General features: G+C 50.6%; 8 protein-coding genes across 8 annotated transcripts; 3 read left to right on the forward strand and 5 right to left on the reverse strand.

The window, feature by feature from the left end:
- Positions 1–1050: 1050 nt before the first annotated feature.
- Positions 1051–2014, reverse strand: GUITHDRAFT_107138 (hypothetical protein; the record flags this gene model as incomplete). The annotated part of the gene is made up of 2 exons (XM_005834150.1): positions 1051–1534; positions 1590–2014. 2 exons carry the CDS (start codon positions 2012–2014, stop codon positions 1051–1053), a joined length of 909 nt encoding a protein of 302 aa, XP_005834207.1.
- A 1158-nt stretch (positions 2015–3172) lies between these two features.
- GUITHDRAFT_107139 (hypothetical protein) lies at positions 3173–3580 on the reverse strand (the record flags this gene model as incomplete). The annotated part of the gene is made up of 1 exon (XM_005834151.1): positions 3173–3580. One exon carries the CDS (start codon positions 3578–3580, stop codon positions 3173–3175), a length of 408 nt encoding a protein of 135 aa, XP_005834208.1.
- Positions 3581–5768: 2188 nt separating this feature from the next.
- On the forward strand, positions 5769–7319 carry GUITHDRAFT_107140 (hypothetical protein; the record flags this gene model as incomplete). The annotated part of the gene is made up of 1 exon (XM_005834152.1): positions 5769–7319. One exon carries the CDS (start codon positions 5769–5771, stop codon positions 7317–7319), a length of 1551 nt encoding a protein of 516 aa, XP_005834209.1.
- Positions 7320–7999: 680 nt separating this feature from the next.
- On the forward strand, positions 8000–8626 carry GUITHDRAFT_94101 (hypothetical protein; the record flags this gene model as incomplete). The annotated part of the gene is made up of 1 exon (XM_005834153.1): positions 8000–8626. A coding segment is annotated over one exon (554 nt), but the record flags the coding sequence as incomplete, so codon positions are not given.
- Positions 8627–8732: 106 nt separating this feature from the next.
- GUITHDRAFT_107142 (hypothetical protein) lies at positions 8733–10755 on the reverse strand (the record flags this gene model as incomplete). The annotated part of the gene is made up of 11 exons (XM_005834154.1): positions 8733–8780; positions 8829–8950; positions 8998–9156; positions 9324–9396; positions 9498–9549; positions 9606–9697; positions 9797–9895; positions 9946–10017; positions 10061–10139; positions 10512–10661; positions 10706–10755. 11 exons carry the CDS (start codon positions 10753–10755, stop codon positions 8733–8735), a joined length of 996 nt encoding a protein of 331 aa, XP_005834211.1.
- A 739-nt stretch (positions 10756–11494) lies between these two features.
- Mre11 (Mre11/sbcD nuclease) lies at positions 11495–12150 on the reverse strand (the record flags this gene model as incomplete). Its single annotated transcript, XM_005834155.1, has 5 exons — positions 11495–11602; positions 11672–11719; positions 11767–11818; positions 11873–11979; positions 12034–12150. Coding segments are annotated over 5 exons (432 nt in total), but the record flags the coding sequence as incomplete, so codon positions are not given.
- A 4107-nt stretch (positions 12151–16257) lies between these two features.
- Positions 16258–17389, forward strand: GUITHDRAFT_137812 (hypothetical protein; the record flags this gene model as incomplete). Its single annotated transcript, XM_005834156.1, has 6 exons — positions 16258–16387; positions 16443–16540; positions 16585–16871; positions 16921–17152; positions 17199–17288; positions 17336–17389. The coding sequence occupies 6 exons, from the start codon at positions 16258–16260 to the stop codon at positions 17387–17389; spliced, it is 891 nt and encodes a 296-aa protein (XP_005834213.1).
- A 1724-nt stretch (positions 17390–19113) lies between these two features.
- Positions 19114–19440, reverse strand: GUITHDRAFT_107145 (hypothetical protein; the record flags this gene model as incomplete). Its single annotated transcript, XM_005834157.1, has 2 exons — positions 19114–19362; positions 19411–19440. 2 exons carry the CDS (start codon positions 19438–19440, stop codon positions 19114–19116), a joined length of 279 nt encoding a protein of 92 aa, XP_005834214.1.
- Positions 19441–19570: the final 130 nt, after the last annotated feature.

Here is a 19570-nt window from a genome sequence, read left to right on the forward strand (position 1 = left end):
GAGGGGTAGGTGGTGTCAAAAGGGATCAAACGAGTATGAGGGTGATGATATTGCGGAAGTGCATTGCAAGTCTCCGAGACTCCGTCGACAGGTAGAAAGTTGGTAGCCCGTGACACCCGGGAGGTGAGATAGCGAGGGCAGTAATCAAGAAATAGGAGAGACTCTATTAATTTCATGCGGGGCAGCCCTTCAAGCCCGGATGATCGGTGATCGATGGTTCCGAGATTTTTTTTCTTAAAAAAAACATTTTTCCACACGCATGAAGCGATACCTTGAAACTTTTGAGTTGAGGGCTCCCGAGACTCCGATCGGATCTCCTCGGGTCGGAGATAGATATCTCGCTTGATTCCGAGTTGTAAAGATTTCACGGGCCCCCCTCAGAACTATCTCAGCTGATCGGAGCGGCAAACGCCGAGGGCGGTCAGCAAGTCACGAATAATTGCCCCCCGAAGTCCAAAGGTCAGTCGTTTGCAGTCAGCCGCCTCGGAGCCTCCGATTCGGATCTTTCCGAGTGACTTTGACTAGGCGTAGTGGTACTGATCTTTAAGTCTCGGATCTTTAACCGTCCTCCGGGCCGGCGGCCTCTCCGACGGGGCCCCGGGTGACCACCGGCGGGCCAGACCGGGCCCGCCCCGGGCGGTTGACTCTGTGAAAGTCTCCTTGCCACACACGGGGGTTGTGCGAGTAAAGTAAGCTCTTTATACAGTTGTGCTCTTTATATCCGGTTCAATGCCATGATGCGAGACGGTCTCTCTTGTCTCTTCGTTGTAAAGGTTCTCTTGATATTGTTCCGCTCTTTTGGGCCGTCACGGGGAGATGTTGCCTCGGATACCGCCTTAGTTGTGGATGCCACATCATTCAAGCAAGCAACAGTACAGATTTGTTTGCGTCATTCGACGAATTCATGACTAAGACAAAAGGGTACAACACGACAACAGACTGGCAATGATCTAAGCTGCTATCTCGGCGTCGCACATCAGAAAGACTCTGCGGGCAACATCATCAGTAATCAGCAAGCATATATCGACTCGTACCTTGATCCTGTTCAAGTCATGGCTTTGGCTCGCTGTCGTCCTCAGATTTTCGCCTATGCTTTTCCAGGATAGATTTAGTCTCCATCAGCTCTCCCTCTTCTGCTGACGCGTCATCGAAAAAGTCCACCTCCTTCTTGAAAACATGTGCAACTTCGCTGAAAAATCTGATCTCCTCCTTAGCTGTACGTGAAGATAAAAACACAAACAGCCCCGTCGGTCCATGGATGTGTTCCGACAGGTACCCATACAACATCTTCTCCTCTGATAAACCAGGCATCAAAAGGTCCTCTGGTAACCCGATCCGTTTCCATACGGCCAGTCGTAAGCTATTATTCGTCTGCAAGTGCCTGTTCATGGAGCGCATAGAAAGCTGTCTTTGAATCATCAGCTCCAAGTCCTTCCGCGGCAAGCCTTTCTGTACAGAGTTGATCTCCTCGCCGCCGTCCTCACTGTTGGCAATGATATCCATAGCTTTCCTAAAAAGATCCTCAACCAGATACCTGTGTTTGTGCAATCATTCAGTAGAGGCCACACCATGGCAAACAAAGTCTTCACCTCTGAGAGATGTATGACACTTGCCGTTTGTAGTAGTTGACAATAATCTGATGATAGTTCTCCGCCTTCTGCAGCTGCAGCTGCTTCTCCGCATCCTTATCATTCAGCGCTAGTGCAACGACATAGGCGGTCCCATTCGGATCTTTAATCTCCAGCAACTCACACGCATGCTTGAGATATGTTGAAGCGCGATAGCGAGATGACGCATGAGTATCTGTGGTGAAGGAGTGATAGCGAGATGATGTATGAGTAGCTGTGGTGAAGGAGTGATAGCGAGATGATGTATGAGTATCTGTGGTGAAGGAGTGATAGCGAGATGATGCATGAGTAGCTGTGGTGAAGGAGTGTACTCGCGGGTGAAGGCCTGAGGGGCTTGTATGGAGGCTTCTCCGAGCAGACCAGACAAAGCGGCGCAGTAGTTGCATGGCGATAGTTACGCTGTTTTCCATGAGGGGTGCTAGACTGGGGAGGCTTGAGCTTTCGGAGGTCGAAATCAGAGCTCAAAGAGAACTTCGGCTTGGGATGATGACATTGAAATGGGTACATGATCCTAAAAAGACCGGGTAGTGTTGAGAGCATTGAAATACTTTCAGACGAGCTTCAAACTGGCGCGAAAATCAAGACCCACAAACCTGCGAAAAGGATTCTTTTCGTTAGACAATAATATTTCAGAATCTTTTTCAGTGACAGTTCAAAATTTCAGAACCGTAAAATCAAAATATTTGAGAATAAGAACCCTTTTCGATACGTGAAAAATTCCAGAAGGGAATTGGAACTCGGAACCGTCGGAACGGAACCGGCGGAGGCCCAACGGTTACCGTACCGGGTGGGTCCCGGAGTCCTCAAAGTGCCAGGCTCATCCGGTCCGTTTTGGCTCGAAGCCTGCCCACAGTGTGGGCGTGGGCCGGGCCCCGGGCCGGGCGGCCCGGGCCCACGGTCACCGCGGGGCCCCCGGTACTAGCCTTAGTACTGACTCACTGACGCGGGCCCGCATCCTAGTGACTTGGCCCGGGGCCGAGCCAGTACTATAGTACCGGGGGGGGGGCCGGGGGGCGCTTAGTACCCCGGGCGACCCGCCGCTGATCGGACCGCCGCGTGACCCGTAGTACCGTGTCACAGCATCATAGTAGGGCGGCCGGAGCGGCCCGGCCCGGCCGGACATTTTTCAATCCTTTTTACAGGGGTGGGGTAGTAGAATTTGTTGGGAATCGCAATGGCGATCCCGCGACAAACTGTTTCGAGGATGAATATCTCAAGAATGAAAATCTGTACAATGCAAAACAAACATTTTGTATTTAGAGATACATACAAATTGTCATTCTCTATACTTGTTCGCTTTGTACACGTCTTAATGTTTGACATTTTGTCCTTTCTATCTCTTCTTCCGTAGACTTACAACCAGACAAAGTTCGTAAACCCTGAAATCTAGGCATTTGTCCTGTGAATCCTCCTCGTGTATCCAAAGATTGAGTATGTATACGTTTCCGAGATCGAGGTTGGGACCTGCACTCATTCTCTTTGTCCCGTGTTCCTTCCTCTGCGTTGAAAAGCTTCTTCTCCCCACGCACTTAAACTTTTGGCACTTAAACCGTTTTGGTTGAAAAACCAATGTACATGGGGACAGGGGGTGTGCTCGCACATCCATCTTGTGCAACCACACTGATGGCATCTTCAGCCAGTCCAGCAACTGTATGCTTGTAAAATTTCTCATTGTACTTGTACAACTCGTTTTGAAGTTCTGATTCGTTGACAGGCAGATCGCCATTCGCCATTCCCTCCAGTTTTCCTATCAATCGAGGAATTTCTACATCCATCTGTTCACAGCCTTCAATTACTGTCTTGAGGTAACGTTGATGTGGTGTGAACCTGACATCCTCTGGAGATTCGCCTCCGGTTCTATGCTTGGCAACAAATGCATTTCGAACCTTCTTGTATGCTTGCTCCATATCACCCTTCCTCTGATGCACACTCTGTTGATCGGATCTCAACATGCCAACCAGCTGTTCGCTGATATAGTGTTCTGTCTTTCCTGTCAAACAAAACTTTTCCTTGCGATCTTGAAGCAGGTCAAGTCGCTGAGCCAAGTCAGGTTCATGACTTGTTATACCCCCCAGATCTGCTTCACATTCCTCAAACACAGAACAAAATCCTGCATTTATCATTGTTTTGTCGATCGCACAACAATTCACTCCAGTCTGACAATGCTCAGGATTCATTCGACGGAATTCATCCATCATAAATGTGCACACTCTGGACCTATCATTGCCATGCAGTTTCATGAGATGCCTATCTCGTTTCTGAAGAGTGGATGTGGATGGCAGAGGTAAGTTGTGTAACATCTGGTCCGTATCAAAAGTTCCAGTATTTTTGTTCCCCGGCCCTGTGAGCAAGCGATATAGACCTGAGGTGCCGACATTCCAAATTGATGCAGCAAAACTCATGACTTGCTCAGAGTATCGCATGCCTCTAGTGTCCTTTGTTCGAAAGCCTTGTCGTATCCAGTCGCTCACTATGAATGGCATGATTTGGTGTTTGCTCTTCATGCCATCTCCTTCCTGACTGGCGAACATTACGATATCTGAAACTATGTCGGGAAGCTCAGCAGAACGGAGGTTATCCATCGCCCTTTCAACATGGCAGATGGTGAGAAAGCACTTGGCAGTAGGACTTTCGTCATTGGATTCTTCAAGAGACTCATGCTCTTCAAGAATGCTTCGGATGAAATCACGTCTATCCTCCAATGGCATTGACTTGAAGTTCTCGCACATTGTATGTGCGAGGAGAGAGAATGCTGTTTTGATATTGCTGTTCTGGTCTTGGCTAATATGTTCAGGCCTTACATACCTGCATGTGGCATGTCAGTGCTCTGGTGCATTCCAGCTCGCTGGTTACCTTGAGTGATAATCGTGTATTTGCTTTTGTAGCTCGTCAACAGTGTCATAGTGCGAAGTGGCCCAATGTCTGATTTTCTTACACAATGCCTTTTGCTTTTGCCGATGATTCTTTACTTGACTTCGAAGCTTTTGCGCGTCTATGTGCAGCTGGAATTGATCATGATGCATTTTGGAATCTGCTCCTTGTTGAAACGAGGTGAAGTAATGAAGGAAACAATTTTTGACGCCCTCTGCATTCTGTCCAAAGAGGTCACCTAGAAGCGTCAACTTTGCTCGTACATGAGAAGTGTTGATGGTATGCTGGCTCAGCTTGAGATAACTAGCCGCTACTTGTAGCAAGCTATCATCCGCGTCGCTTATCTTCAACGTTGCGTGCCCGATGTTTTGCAGAAAATGTAACAATTTCAGCACCAGTGCGTCAGTGAACACTGCATAATCCTGTACAGTTTTCAAGTCGATGTCTTTGAAAGCCCGTCGACAACGTGAACAAGCTTTGATGCAGTGTTCAGGGATCGTCCGAATACTGTTCGTACTCTATCTCGTCTTACAAATAGGGCATTCCTCTCTGTCTGCTGTCGTCTTGCTCATGGCAAGGATGCAGAGCAGATTGCCCGCCAAAATTCGGATTTGAATTTCTCCCCATGGCGCGTCATAGATCTTGCATCGTTGCCTTATACCCCCTGCATGACCACCGCCCTCGATGTGCATCGCGGTGGATGGGAGGGGTATTTAACTGAAAATTAGTACCAGGTATGGGCTAGAGGCAGTGGTTGGCCCGCGGATGAGATCGAATATAGTAGTTCCACCCCCGTGACATTGCCACAAAGACTGGACGGGTATGTGGGGGGATGTGGTACCAGATGTGCCACGGTGTTAAAGCCACGGTGTTACACACAAGCACAAGAGTAAACATGCAAAAGGGCGCAATGGTAGAAGGTATGCCAGGACAGGGAGGCATGTGCGGGAAGGGACGAAGTTAAACGATGATTTTAGTAGGAAACATGTATACATGCGTGAAACAGCATGCTGTCGTACTGATCTTGACTGATTCTAAATTGTTTCTAGAACAATGGAATGTTCATAATTACCTGCACTCCACGTCGCAGTTAGAGGGAGCCAAAGATACGATTCTTCATAATGTTCTCCTACCTACTGGATACGGAGAGTAAGACGCACTAATCGCAGTTTCCCTGCCGCACCTGACGTTTTCAATGGTGTCAGGTACCAAAGGAGAGATATACTCTTGAGCGGGGGGAAGATATCAAGAATAGGCGAAGCTTGCTCCATGGCTGCATCAGCTGCGGAGACGATCGACTGCAGCGAGAGGATGGTTCTCCCAGGTTTTGTCAATGCTCACACTCACTCTGTTGAGCATTGGGCCCGTGGTCTGATCCGACCCTTGCCCCTTGAGCTGTGGGTCCAGCAGCTGATCCGTCATGAGCCAAGAGGATGCTGCGGATGGTTCAAAGAGGAGAGCTGGAGTGCAACGCCTGCAGAAGCCATCGGCCTGTCTGCCATGCTCTGTGGAGTAGAGGCCTTGATGAGCGGATGCACGGTGGTCCTCGATCACTTGCTCATCAGAAACCTGGAGGACCTCGAGCAAGCAGTGCAAGCTTACAAGGCGTTGGGGATACGCGCCTTCATCGCTCCCATGCTGGGGGACGACGCCGACATGTACTCCAACTACATCCCAACAGTACCAGATGCTGCTGAGAGGAACGGTAAGATGCGGGAGGACGGCTCGTGTTGCAGGGGCATGCGGGGGGACGGAAGTTTCCGAACCGAGCGGGGGCAGCGAGATGTCAAGAAGACAGAGGAGGTGATAAGGCTGTGGGAGGACGCGGCGACGCGTTTTCATGCTCCAGATGAAGGCATTGAGATAGTGATTGGGCCCGTCACTGTTTACAATGCATCATCGGAGCTGCTGGCAGCTGCGACTGAGATCCGGAAGAAGTACAATCTGAGAGGACACATTCACTTGCTTGAGACGAGAGCACAGGCGATGATGGCGCGACAATGGTTTCCTTCAGGGAGTGCAGTCAAACATCTGCGTGACCTTGGCTTCCTCCAACTCCCCGGCACATCCTGTGCTCATGGCATCTGGCTAGATGACGAGGAAGCTTCGATCATGGCGGAGTGCGGAGCTAGCATAGTTCACAACCCTCTGAGCAATCTCAGATTAGGAAGCGGTATCATGCCCCTGCAGAAGTACGAGCATGCTGGCGTTAATATCACGCTCGGATGCGATGGCTCGTGCTCCTCAGACGGGCAAGACATGCTCGAGGTGCTTAAACTTGCTACCATCCTGCAGACGGTCTCGTCGCCGGAGTACAGAGATTGGCCTCTTCCCTCCAAGACTGCTCTGCAGCTTGCCAGTGCGAACGGATATGCTGCCGTGGGCATGAAAGGCAAAGCAGGAGAGATAGCTGAGGGGATGGAGGCCGACCTTACCTTGTGGGACCTGACATCGCTAGCATTGCTTCCTCGCACGGACCCCCTCAGTCTCCTCGTGCTCGGCAGTCGGTCTCAGGCTCCAGGATCGGGCTCGACGCTATCGGACGCTTGGGTTCGAGGGAGACGAGTTATGCGAGATGGTCAACCAGCCGGTGTCTCGCTGCAGAAGCTGAGGTCTTTTCTGCTCGCTGCTCAGCCTCATTATCGTCATCCCAACGTCACCGAGCCCAGCACAAGCGACATGACGGCAGCGTGCGAGGAAGAGTATCGAGCTGCTCTGATGCTCTCCCCGCCGGTAGCAGCATGGCCTCCTTCTATGACTGAATATCCCCAGGACAGGGTGATTTACGACTCATGCATGACAACGCCGGGGACAAGTTGACTCCCGGCCGGTGACCCAGTGGGCGAGTCCCGAAGTTTCACTGCGCCGGGGTATGAGGCTACCAAGCTGAGAGTCCCACTGGACTCCGGACATGCTTCCGGACTGAGTTCCTAACTGACTAGTACTCCGTAACTTTCAAGTTTGTATCTGTGTTGAAGCCTCCAGCCGCTTCCCGGCAACTCGCGAATATAAGCTACCGTGCCGATGCCACTCATGATCAGCGACCTACTAGGCGGCTACTGACGGATGCGATCACGCCGGATCGGACTGTCGACCGGCGGACCGCCCGGCCGTCGTACTAGTTCATGTTCGACGGTAGCCTATCTATCTCAGTCTATCTATCATGCTATCGGCCTTGGGCCCGGAAGCCGCCCTACTAAGCCGCCCGAAAGAAGCAACGGTTCAAGACCCCGACCTACATGCTCCTTGAAAGATAGCAGTAAAGAGACACCCTACCCCCTATATCCACTTCGAGGTTCCTTATAAACAGTAGGGTACAAAAGATAAGATGTTTAAAATTGTTTTATGCCGCAACCACTGTTGCTAATGAGATCACCCCCTACCCCACAACTTCTGGATTGATGCACCGGTCCTTACAAGCCAGGTCGCAATGGTCATGTCCCTCCCCCCGATGCGGTTGATATAAAAGAAGGATAGGGAGGGGACGTCGCAGCAAACAACCATGCCATCCACCCACACCTCCCTTGCTCCTGGCAGCGCCTTCCCCTCCCTGACTCTCCCCAAGGTCGGAGGAGGAGAGGTCACCTTCCCCTACAAGAACACCGAGACCCTCGTCGTGTTCTACCGTGGAAACTTCTGCCCCTTCTGCCAGGGCACTCTCAAGAGCCTGCAAGCAGCCCTCAAGTCCTTCGAGGAGATCAACGTCAAGGTCATCGCGATCTCGGCAGACAAGGAGCCCGAAGCCAAGACGACCGTCGCTAACTGCGGCATCTCCTTCGATGTCGCCTACGGCTTGGAGCCTTCGACCATGCAGAAGCTGGGACTCTTCATCAGCGACCCGACCAACTACATCGAGCAGAAGCACAAGTTCAGCGAGCCTGCTTGGTTCTTCATCAAGGAGGATGGCTCCGTGCGCTACCTCGACATCGGCAGTGCTCCGATGACCGCACGCCCTGTCCCGGACTCCATCATCATGGCTGTCAAGTGGGTGCGTGAGCAGCTCAAGACTCGCCCAGAATTTGGCAAGGTGGTGTGGGGATCAGCTCAGGCTTGAGAAGACTGAGAGAGAGGACACAAGACGAAGCCGACGAGTGTTATGGACGTAGACTTGAGTGATGAATAAACTGGAAACACTGACAAGCTTTCTCGTTCGTACCGTTCTCACGAATCCTAAGGTATCAGTGCTCGAGTCTGCAATTTTCACACGCGCATATCGCGTAACTCACAAGGCTATTACTTCATGCTTCCCCATCGACCTGCTTTGGTTTTGCGACCGTCTCCCTGTGTTATTCGATGAGAACAACTTGCAAGCTGAATGAAATCGGTCACCGTCGTATCGTTTGCAGCTGGTTTCCTTTTGCCTGTGGTTGGTTCACCCTTCTGTGCCGACCTTTGGGTGGTTTTGACATCTTCTTCCTCTCCAGAAACCCCTCCGTCAAGTGCAGACTTCCCTGTAAGAAAAATCATCTCAATTTCACAATACGATTGAATTTCACACCAAAAGACGCTGGCTTTCGGTTCTGAGAGGGTGGTTTGGGTTTCTTTTCTTTGGCGCCATAGGATACATATTGCTCTTGGTCGTCGACTGGAGACTCTACCTTGTTGGAGTCGGACGAGTCATCGTCCCTTGTTGATCTAGCTTTGCGCTTGCCACGCGCTGCCGACGTGGCCGCAGCTCCTCTACCACCTCGGGCTCCTCGTCCCCCTCTAGTTGTTGTAGCGGCTGTCTTTCCTCTCGCTCTCCCTCGAGCCTGTCCTCTTGAAGGACCTAGTCGTAAGTCGTAACTTCCAAGTCTGTCAAGTCCCAGCAGCAGGAGAAGATACCTTGTTCGGGGAAGTCTGGATCAGAAGCATTCTGATGATCCTCACAGTCCATCTGTTCTGACGATTTCACGGTCTGATAAACACATCAATAAACGAAAATGCAACATCGTCGGTGACCAATAAAATATTTTCAGCGGATTCGGTGTGAAACTAATTTGCGCAGCATTAGCGTACAGTGTAAGTCTGAATAATTATCACATGACCCATCGACTGCTTCTTTGATTGCCTGCAGAAGGGGACAATTACACTGTGCTCATTTGATATCAGGGTATTGGAGATAACCTTTGCTCCAAGAATGGTTTCAGCTTTTCTAAGCAATCATTTTCGTCTTCGAAAGCTTTGTAGGTTTCGGCATTCCCAACTAATTCTTCCAACTATCAAAAATTTCAGTTTGAGTCTTATTAGACATTTCACGAGTTTTTCTTGCTAAATGCTAAGTTTCGGTCATTGTCAGGCATCGAGCAGAAAGAGACCTCTTTCATTGTCGAAGCAACCATGCCTCCTATCGACTTGTTTTCATCTTTATCGACAAACTCCTTCACAGCATTTAATATCTCATTTCTTGAGAGAAGCTGTTGCAAAGACTACGTCAGCACAAGTCTCCCAAGATATCAGACCTAACCTGCAATCCGGATTTTTTTGACTTTTCCATATTCTCCAATTCTTCTTCGATGAGCGTATTCATGTCTACTCCCTGTCATAAATGAATTAAACTTGTAAGTTAGGCCACCAAAAACCTCAAGGATCTCCACGGGTCGATTTTGTCTTTGGGAAGACGTTTCTTCTTGCTTCAGTCTTTTTGATTTGCGCCAGAACCTGACTTCAAGTGAATACGTCCTGCACCCGAGCAAAACAGTGATATTGGGATGCAATCTCTTACAAGAGCATATCGGACGGATTTGCAACTTTCCAATTGGACAAGGTCTTCCCTGCAAATATCTTCGCATGTTTCGTGCTTGAGCGATCATGCGACTGCAATTATTCAACTTTTACCTGCCCGAACCCCCTGGGATGTAACATAGGATAATCCGTGTATTCTACCTGCATAAATACACAGATATTACCAAGTAGGAATGGCATGTGTGAGCATACCTTCAATCGAATTAGAGGTTGCCTCAGACATTCAGGGGTATCTGGATTATTTTCCTTTGCTCTTTGAATCATTTGTTCGATCTGTCATGAACTCACTCGTTGGCAAGCTTGGACAAACCAGGTACCTTTTCAACCAGAAACGCCTTCACACCCTCCTCATTCTGTTTAGGTTTCGGATCTTGGAGACTAAGGTTACACTCCTCGTATATGAACGGCCGAACATTTTGATGTCTGATCTTGACATGCCTTGACAAAACGTCAGAAAGTAGAATTCGGAATCAATTTGATACTTAGTCTGATATTCGCCGTGCTTTCCAAGTCGAATATCAAGAACTGCCATATGCTTGGGCTTCAAAAAAGAGAAATGTCTTACATATCTAACAGGCAATTCGGGATCCTTAAAACAAATTACAATAGATTCTGCAGCAACTAGCGACGTCTGGACGCTTGACCCTGGCTGAGAAATTCGAACTGTTCCATTGTTGGCTGATCGAAAGACAGTCAAGCGCTAAGGCGCACAAAAAGCTAATCACCGCTAGGTTCGGATTCAAAATCTATTCTGCATTCATGCTCATGCCCCCAAATTATCGCATGCAACCATTCAGGTAAAAGGTTCGCTGGTATGTAATCTTTCCCTTGTTGTGAACGTTGAAACTGCATATAAGTTATGAGAACGCTAGCGACAATGAAATATGCGCACTCTGTTCTGATGTATGACCATTAGATGAAAATACTCTTCCTTGGGTTCTGTTTTAGAGCAATGCAAGTGAGATTGCATTCCCTGCCTTGACTCAGGGTGGGTCTACCGGCTCGCTCAAATTTTACCCTGTGGTTACAAAAGTTCTTGAAGAGAGTGTCATAGGAATGATGCAAAAAAGGTAGAGTAAGCATGCACCTGATACAATCTATCGTCTCGCATGTTCCCAAGTCCATATAGTGCAATCTTTACATTTCCCTTCTTCAGGCAGATTGGTCGTATCACGACATTCTCGACGTCTTGCTATGAAAATCCAAAGCATATCACGTTCATGGTGTAGAGTAGAACAATTGTCATGGTCAGGGAAATAGCAATCGGTCCCTACCTGCTTGCCAAAGTAATTGACCAGCCCAGCATTCCACAGAACGTCCAACGCAGAATAACTGCCTTTGCCAGCCGGATCGTCGTGATTGCCGTGTATGATAAACACCTATTTGCGTACAAATCCGCTATCTTAACAAAAACTTGCTCTTGCTTTAAGTCACAAGGAAAAGAATACCGGTAATGATACATTCATGCAAGGGTCCTCATAATTCACAAAGCCACCCTGTGATTTGAAATGTCAACCCCAATATTTCATTCAATGCAGCATACATGATGCTTGTCTCCTATCGAATCCAATGCTAATGGTTGCAAAGCGACTGGCCTTTCCGAACAAAGTCAATTTTCATAGGGATTTCTGAACCCAAACATGGTGAACCTTTCTCCAAGACAATATTTTTTGAACATCTTCACGCTCTTCACCATAGTGTTCCTCGATGGTTTATTTTTGTCAAACAAGTCTCCACCAAGCAGCAAAAAATCAGCCTGGATTGTTTGAAGAAGAGTCAGTGAGTGATCTTTGTTCCTTTTGGCGAGAACCTCGCATCCAGTAGCTCGCTGGAATACTTCTTCCATGGCCAAGAAGCTGTCGTCTTGCCGCATCTCGTTGTCTTCAGCATGTCCGAGGTGATTGTCAGTGGAGATGAATATCCTCATGACGTCTTTGCTGGGCGGTGCCATCCTGATTCCTCCCCCTCCTCCCAGCCATGCTCCTGCTCCCATCGACTCCTGCGCCTCCATAGCTGAGAGACTGCAGCTGATCGGATTATTCGTGGTACGGGTAGTGTGGTTTTGGGGGGTTACATGGGGGTGGTCGTGTGATGCTGGCACGGTGGGGTGGTACGCGTACCCACAAACCTTTCGAGTTCCCGCCAAAATCACGCAGGAGCGAAACATGGCACAAGTCTGATGCAGAGCCTCGATGTAGAGGAGGCGGCTGAGCTCGGCTAGACGTTCGACGAGCCTACTGCCTTCTTCGATGGCACCTTGAACACTCGTCATGGGTCCTCTATACCATGGACAAGAGAAACTTCAAGTGCGTCTCCTCTCCTCAGGTGCCCGGCTGCTTCGTTCCTGACCAAAGTGGCTGCAGCACTCGATCCGCATGTAGCCCCTGGTCAGATAGAGTGACTCTATTGGTGAATACCGTTAAACAATGACGAACAATCATTCATGGTCCCAGCTCGTGTGAAACAGCAAAGTACAACCTCGAGGTCCGTGTGCGAGACTATCAGAAGGTCCTTGGATCTTACGCAAGGAGCACACTACCAAGCAATTCCGTTCGCTTCAGTGCTTTCGTGGTTCGACTGCTGAAGGTGGACGACAAGCATCAAATTCTTGTCAAGTTTCGACTATCTCCGTCGTAAATATGCGCTTGATTTCTTCCTCAGTTGCTTGTTGGTTTGTATGATCGTTAGAAAGGTGTGACAATTATTCGGGTTTATAAAGACTCGACTCGGTTCGCCATAGAGAGTGAAAGCATCTAGACGTTCACAGGCGTGCTGATTAATAGAGAACAAAATTATCCAATTTTCCATATCCAGGAAGATGACGACCGGGTGATGAACGCGTGCCGTTATCCAACATAGATGGGGGCTAGACAGTAGGTGAGTACAACAGGGAAGAATCTTCACGTGAAGAAAAGTGAACTGCAGAATCAAACTTATCATTCTCTTCGTCTTCCCCTTTCTCCTCGTTTTCCTCCAACATCTCGGCCTCCCATTCTCCAAGAAAAGCTACGGGCAATCAGTTCGCTGACAGCTCTCCTGAGACTAGCGTACGGAGATCGCTAGGGCGCAGAAAGAAGTTCCTTGTATTCATAACCCAATACAAGACTGTTGACTTCCAGCAAAACTTGTCTCAACTGCAAACGATCAGGCCTGCCAAAACCCTGGGCCCCGCTACTTCATCTTGATAACGCGTCTCTCTCCGACAGGAACATCGCATACTGCGTGGGTTTTGTTCCACGCCGACTCTCTTGGCACCGCCCTCTCAAATTGGAAGCTTTGGCAGAGACAGCGATAGATTAAGACGGATATAGGAAGGGAGAAAAACTGAGGAAGAAAGAGTAGGTTAAGGAGGTCATTTGGACAAGAAAGATTTCATGGGGTGATTGAATCAAGCATGCTGGGGTCTCGGGAAAAGTTAGATTCCAATCTGCCTTTTATGTATAACAACTCACAACGAAAAATTCACAGTCGTCCATGCGGCGAAAAGAAGACTCAGAAATTCACCTCAAAAAGAAGTCGGCAAAGAATATAATGAATACAAGTCTCACTACTGAACAGATCGCTTGTTTAAAAGTAATTTTGCTCTGTCATATCAGATGATTCACAGCGATTTCAATGACTTCGAACATTTCCTGGATGGCGGTATCCACACAAGAGGAGAAACATTGTGTACACTGATGTGTAGAAATCGAACAAGTATACAGAATGGATATACAAAGTTTGTGGATCCTGAATATACAAATTTTGTTCTGCTGCGTACAAGCTGTTTGCTCCCGTTCCTCCCTCCCTTCCTGCCTCAGGGCCTTCCTCCTTGCAGTCCCCGGCCTTGATCCTCCCTATTCTCTTCCTCCCAAACCGATTCTCTTACCTCCCTCCTCTAGAATGTCACGGTTGACAAACCTCTCCCAGGCTTCATTCCCAAATCCATTCACCCATAGAACCCACAGTCTTTCGTGCCTCTGCATGCAGAAGTGATTCGGCCTTACAATAGAGAACATTCAACACAGCTCATGGTATCTAAAGATTCAGGATGTGTGCGGTCATCTACTTCAACTTGCGTCAGCCACAGGTGCATACTATAGCCTCGGGTTGTGGGAGTTTGATTTTTGAAGCAAAAATCAATTGACTCTAGCTAGTACCGTACATTTCGAAAAGAGGAGCATGTTTTTCAGCATTGTTTCATTTTTTCAAGAAACGACCGTCTCTTGGTGTCTCTTCTTTTCTCCCCTGGGTCGCGTGACCCCGCGAGATTTCAATCTCCACCCGAGCTACCGTCCGCTCACAGTAGTGGTAGCCATGTAGTCTACCAGGCCCGCTTCGAGGACTGCGACCCACCTCTATGAGCTCGAGTACCATCCGGTGCCCAAACTGTACCGCCGGTGGGAGCTCGGTTCCAATAGTACGAGGCTTGCTAGGTTTCAGTACCAGGACAAGGGGTCATATTTGTAGCTCTGGGTACAAATTGATAGCTTTTAATAATTATTGTAACCTACACCGCTTCAGACCCTGCGCCCTACCACATGCGCACTGAGGCGGACTGTCCTTGATACCACCGGTTTATGCCCTGGATAATGGGGGGGTTCCAGATATTCCCTAGGGTGGGGTAGGATCGGTAGGTCTCCCGCCCTTGCCCTTCGACCTTAAAAAGCAACCAAGTTTCGGACACATTTACAAATAAGAAGAATCTTATTAAATACCGGTAATTTAACGAATATTCTCTCTAAATTTGATAAAATCTACCTAAGATAAGGGGGAAATGAAATGAAAAAGAACTATTTCGTATTGTAGAAGAGCTCCAAGTTGTTGTAGGGCCTGAGTAGCTTTTTAAGGCCACAAGTCGCTTCCACCATTGCTAGAGGTATAGACTAGCAGCCCTTGATTGCTGGGTGGGTGGGGTGGGTTTCCAACATGGCACAGAACGGTGGGGTAGTGTGTCCCTTATGTACCGAAAGATTTGTTACATGGGACCTTCCTGCAAGTCGGGTTGGTGGGGGAAAAGGAGGGTGGGTGGGGTGGAGGCTCCAAACACATTTGGTAGAAAAAGTCGGGAGTGTTGGGGTGGTTGTTGCAGGCAGGGTAGGGTATTAGGGGACATTTGTTGTACCGGTACTAGAACCCCGGGCTCATTGCAAAAAAAGTGATGAATTGGGTGGGGTGGGAAAGTGGAGAGATTGATTATGGGCGGCACTAGGGGTAGTAGGGGTGAAGAGGGTACGGTGAGCAGGGGTCTTTTGTTGGCGAAAATATGTATGATGGGCCCGGGTGCTGGGTCCATGGGGTAGGGGGTGGGGCAATCAATAAAGGGGCGGGTGTAGTAATGGTCAGGGCAAGGATGGCGGGTTCACACATCAGAGATGAGATAGAGAAGATTGCAGAAGAGACAGAGAAATACACATGCGTCTAGTTGAAGACAGCTGCAGGATATGATGCATTTGAAAACACATTGTCTGTTATTACTTGAGAATAACTTGAGAAGTTTGATCCATCTCATTTTGACTGTGCCTCATTGTTAGGACCTTGTGTATGCTGCGCTGCAAGGAAACTGTCCATGTTAGCCCATGATCGTGCGACGGATTCATCAACATGTTGTCAAGTTGTGATTGTGTAGTGTTGTAATCTTGTCTGATCTCTTGCTTGAAATCGTCGCTGGTGAAGCAGACTTTGTTTGGACTGTTTTCGATCTGTAAGCTAGGTATCATGCGCTTACCTCAAATACGAAAGTGCAAAACAACATTTGCACTCACACTCTGATCGTCCAGGTTGCATCTTGACCAAGAGCGCTCTCTTCCTTGCTTGTGGGAAAGTGCATCCGGTGATAACGACGGCTCGGGGTTGGGAACAGTCGTTCAGGAGTGAGGGTCGCATCCTGTGACGTCAATTGCCGCGAGAGTGCCCTTCCTTGTGGCACGAGAACAAGAGGACTTAAGTCGGAAGGCCCTCTCGATCGCGGATGATGATCACTCGTGCAGCATTCGTACTAGCTATCCTCGCTGTTGCCGGTGAGGGAATGGTCATATCACAGAAGGAGCAAGAAATGCCTGCGAAGGGTCTTATGCTCAGGGAGGGTTTCGTGCCTACACCGCTCTTCTCAAATACTTTCAAGGGAAAGGACAAGTTATTTTCATTGCCCAACAACAAGAAAGGACTGTCTGCACTGAAGTGTGGTTAGTTTGTTGTTTCTCATTTCCCAATTTCACATCTCATGATGGATACCTGCAGGGTTGTATGGGGACGACATTGCAACTAAGAAGGATGCCTTGTTCATTCCAGCCACTTCTAGACTGCACTGGAGGGAATACCGTTCTAGACTGATCAAGGTAGATTGTGTTGATTTGGAAGCGTTTGGATTGATAAGCTGTAGGCTGAGACGCCTTTTTGGATGAGACGGGCAAGTCTGCACACGGGGCTGTGGGCCCATGAGTTGTGGGACATCGAACAGGGATGCCTGATGATCGAGACGGGCAAGCCTTCGACCATGAGATCCGATGACTTTCAGCGCGCTTACGAAGGCCGGGTAGTCTTTGTACTGCACCACAGCCAGGAGCACGGAAGCTACGGGCTGATTCTTAACAAGGCTACACCGTGCACCATAGGAGATTTCACTGAAAAGTTGCCTCACTTCGATGATAACACGATACACTACGGAGGGTAAGAGCTTTCAATCTTCATTTGAAATGTTCTCACTCGTTGAATCTAGGGAGGGCCACAAGGCATTGCAAGGACAAGTTGCCAACCGAGAGTTGCACACTATCCACTCCTGCTCCGAAGTCGTAGGATCAGAAGAGATTATCGACGGGGTGTTCCTTGGCGCGGATCTTAGACATGCCAGCAAGCTCGTGGAGCAGAAGCGAGCCAAGGCAAGCCAGTTCAAATTCTTTTACAGCGCCACCCAATGGCAACCTGGACAGCTTCAGAGGGAGTTCAAGGAGGTTTGCTATTCCGATATCTGCTCTCCGATTCTGAACTTGTAAGTAGGGGCGATGGGTCGCTGCTGCATGCTCGAAGGAACTCATTTTGTATCCGAACTCGTACTGGGAAAAGCCGCTCTGGAAGATAGTGATGGAGGTATGGTGTGATAGACATGCTCTGGCTCCGTCTTAAAGCTGCTGCAGGTGATGGGAGGAAAGTTCAGCCTTATGTGCAGGGAGCTGTGTGATGACTTGTAGCGATGGGGCACCTCCTCGTGTAGTAATAGATGTATCTAAGTTGTTTTTCAGCCTCGTGTGAGGCAAACTTTCAGCCTCGGAGCCCTCCAACCGGGACCGGCATGTTTTGCCAAGTTGTTTCATCGTTTTGTATTTCTAGTACAGCTTTAGTTTCACTCAGTGTGATTCCATCATCCGAGCCATGACTCGAATGAATCCGGGTCGCCCGGCGGGCTCCCGGAGTCGAGTCCGGCACTGAATCATTACCAGTGTTACAGCTCCGGTCCGGGTGGCAGGCCGACTCACTACTCTGACACGACCGTGCCGGTAGCGGCCGGGCGTCGCGGCGGGCCGGGCGGCCCGGCGGGCCACTGCCGCTGGGCCGCGTACTACGGTACAGTCAGTCGGACGGTACGGCCCCCGCCGCCGCGTCACCGTGCGCAGTGGCTGAGTGCCGGCTTCCGGGAGCCTGCCAATGTGCCGGGGCCCGGACTGGACCGGCCGGGCCGAGCCTCCTCACACCGCCGCCGCGGCTGCCGCCTCGCCGGGGGGGGCCGGGGCCCGGCGGGCCGAGACCGGCCCGTTGTGACGGCTGCCGCCACCGTCGGTCGGCGGGTCACCCGCCGACCAGTGGACCGTCTTACTAAGTTAGCGCCGGGCCACCCCCCGCGGCAGCCCGGCCGCGGGCCGGGCTGGGCGGCGTGCAGCGCCGGGCCGCCAGTCCGAGGCTCAGGCTCTGAGCGCGGCTGTCCAACTTCGCGAACGCACAGGCTGGCCGCGGGTACTGCCAGCCACACTACGTGATCATACCGTCACACGGGCGTGGCCCCCGCGGGCAGCCACGGTGACCGGCGGCGGCCGGCCCCGCCGCACTGACTCACGCCCGGCCCGTGTTAAACCGCCGGGGTCCCGGAGTCCGATCAAAGTTTCCGAGCCTCCCGGGGCCCGGCCGACTCGGTTCTGCGGACGGGAGGCTTCAAGAGTCAGCTGTCCGAGTGCACGGTGCCCCGGTTCAAGCGGCCCCGGGCGGCCCCGGGCCCCGAACCGTTGAACCGTGCCCAGTGCAGTGCCGGGCACCGGCGGTCCCGAATCCGATGCGGCCGCCCGGCCCGGCCCCGCTGAAGTGACCAGGGACTCCGAGAGGCTCTACTAGGCTATGTCCGACGGTCGACTCGGTGATCGCGGCAGATGACTCAGTCCACCGCACTGAGCTGCCGGGACCGTCACAGGCTGCTGCCTGAGTGCGGCTCATCGTCTCAGTGCTTCTCATACTTGGCAGTGTGAAAGGGCCTCGCCGCAGTGCTCAGTCAGGTTGTCAGTTCGGATACTACGGTACCCGGCGTGAACGGTCGACCGGCCCACCGTCCGAGGCGCTATTGGTTTTACTTAGTAACGACCACTCTATTCGTGCCAAGTTGTGCGATGGGCAGCAAACGAGTCCGTCAGCCTGAAGCAACACTGAGTACGGTAGCAGCATTGGGACTCCGGGACTCCGAGAACAAATAAGTTCATCGATGATTCTACATTCGGCCCAAGTTCTTGTCAGCCAGATCATTCAATGACTCGGACTGACCTATTCTGATGTACAACAAATTTCCCAAATCCGGTCCACGGTGACTCGTCACTCTCTTCTCACGCTTCTAAGCTCAACCACCACCATGCCTTCAAGATCGTCTGCTTGATCCTTGTAGATCACTGTCCCGTCATCTCTCCGCGTGTTTGCTCCGAGGTCATTGCTGATTCTTCTAGCTGCTCGCGTGCGCGATGGCCTCGTCCATCAACCTCTCCGTCTCAACGCACACACGCCCTCCTGTCCAGGTCCAGCACGTCGTGATCACGTCTTGTGCTCGAGGCGACGGGCATGAGCCCGGGTCTGCAAGGTGGGACGCGCAAAGAGGCTGCGAGTCACGGTCCGGCAAGGGAGTCCTCTTGTAAGGCCATCTGCGTATGCCCAGCCGTCTACACGCGTTCTTGAGCGCCGTGAGGGAGATGCCCTGTAGCAAGTAAGCCGAGAAAACCCTCCAGGCAAGGAGGCTACACACCAGGCTGACGGCAGCATCAGTCTGCCGCATATCGAACAGGCTGAGCAGGCTGTCGGCAGTGATAGCGATCTTAGGCTTCTTGGTATGGAGGGAGAGCTGGGACCCTCTTCTGCGAGGGGAGACGAAATGGGGAGGGGAGGAGGTCATGGGAAGAGGGAGA

The sequence above is a fragment of the Guillardia theta genome (assembly GCF_000315625.1).
Source record: "Guillardia theta CCMP2712 unplaced genomic scaffold GUITHscaffold_27, whole genome shotgun sequence".
NCBI classification, from domain to species: Eukaryota; class Cryptophyceae; order Pyrenomonadales; family Geminigeraceae; genus Guillardia; species Guillardia theta.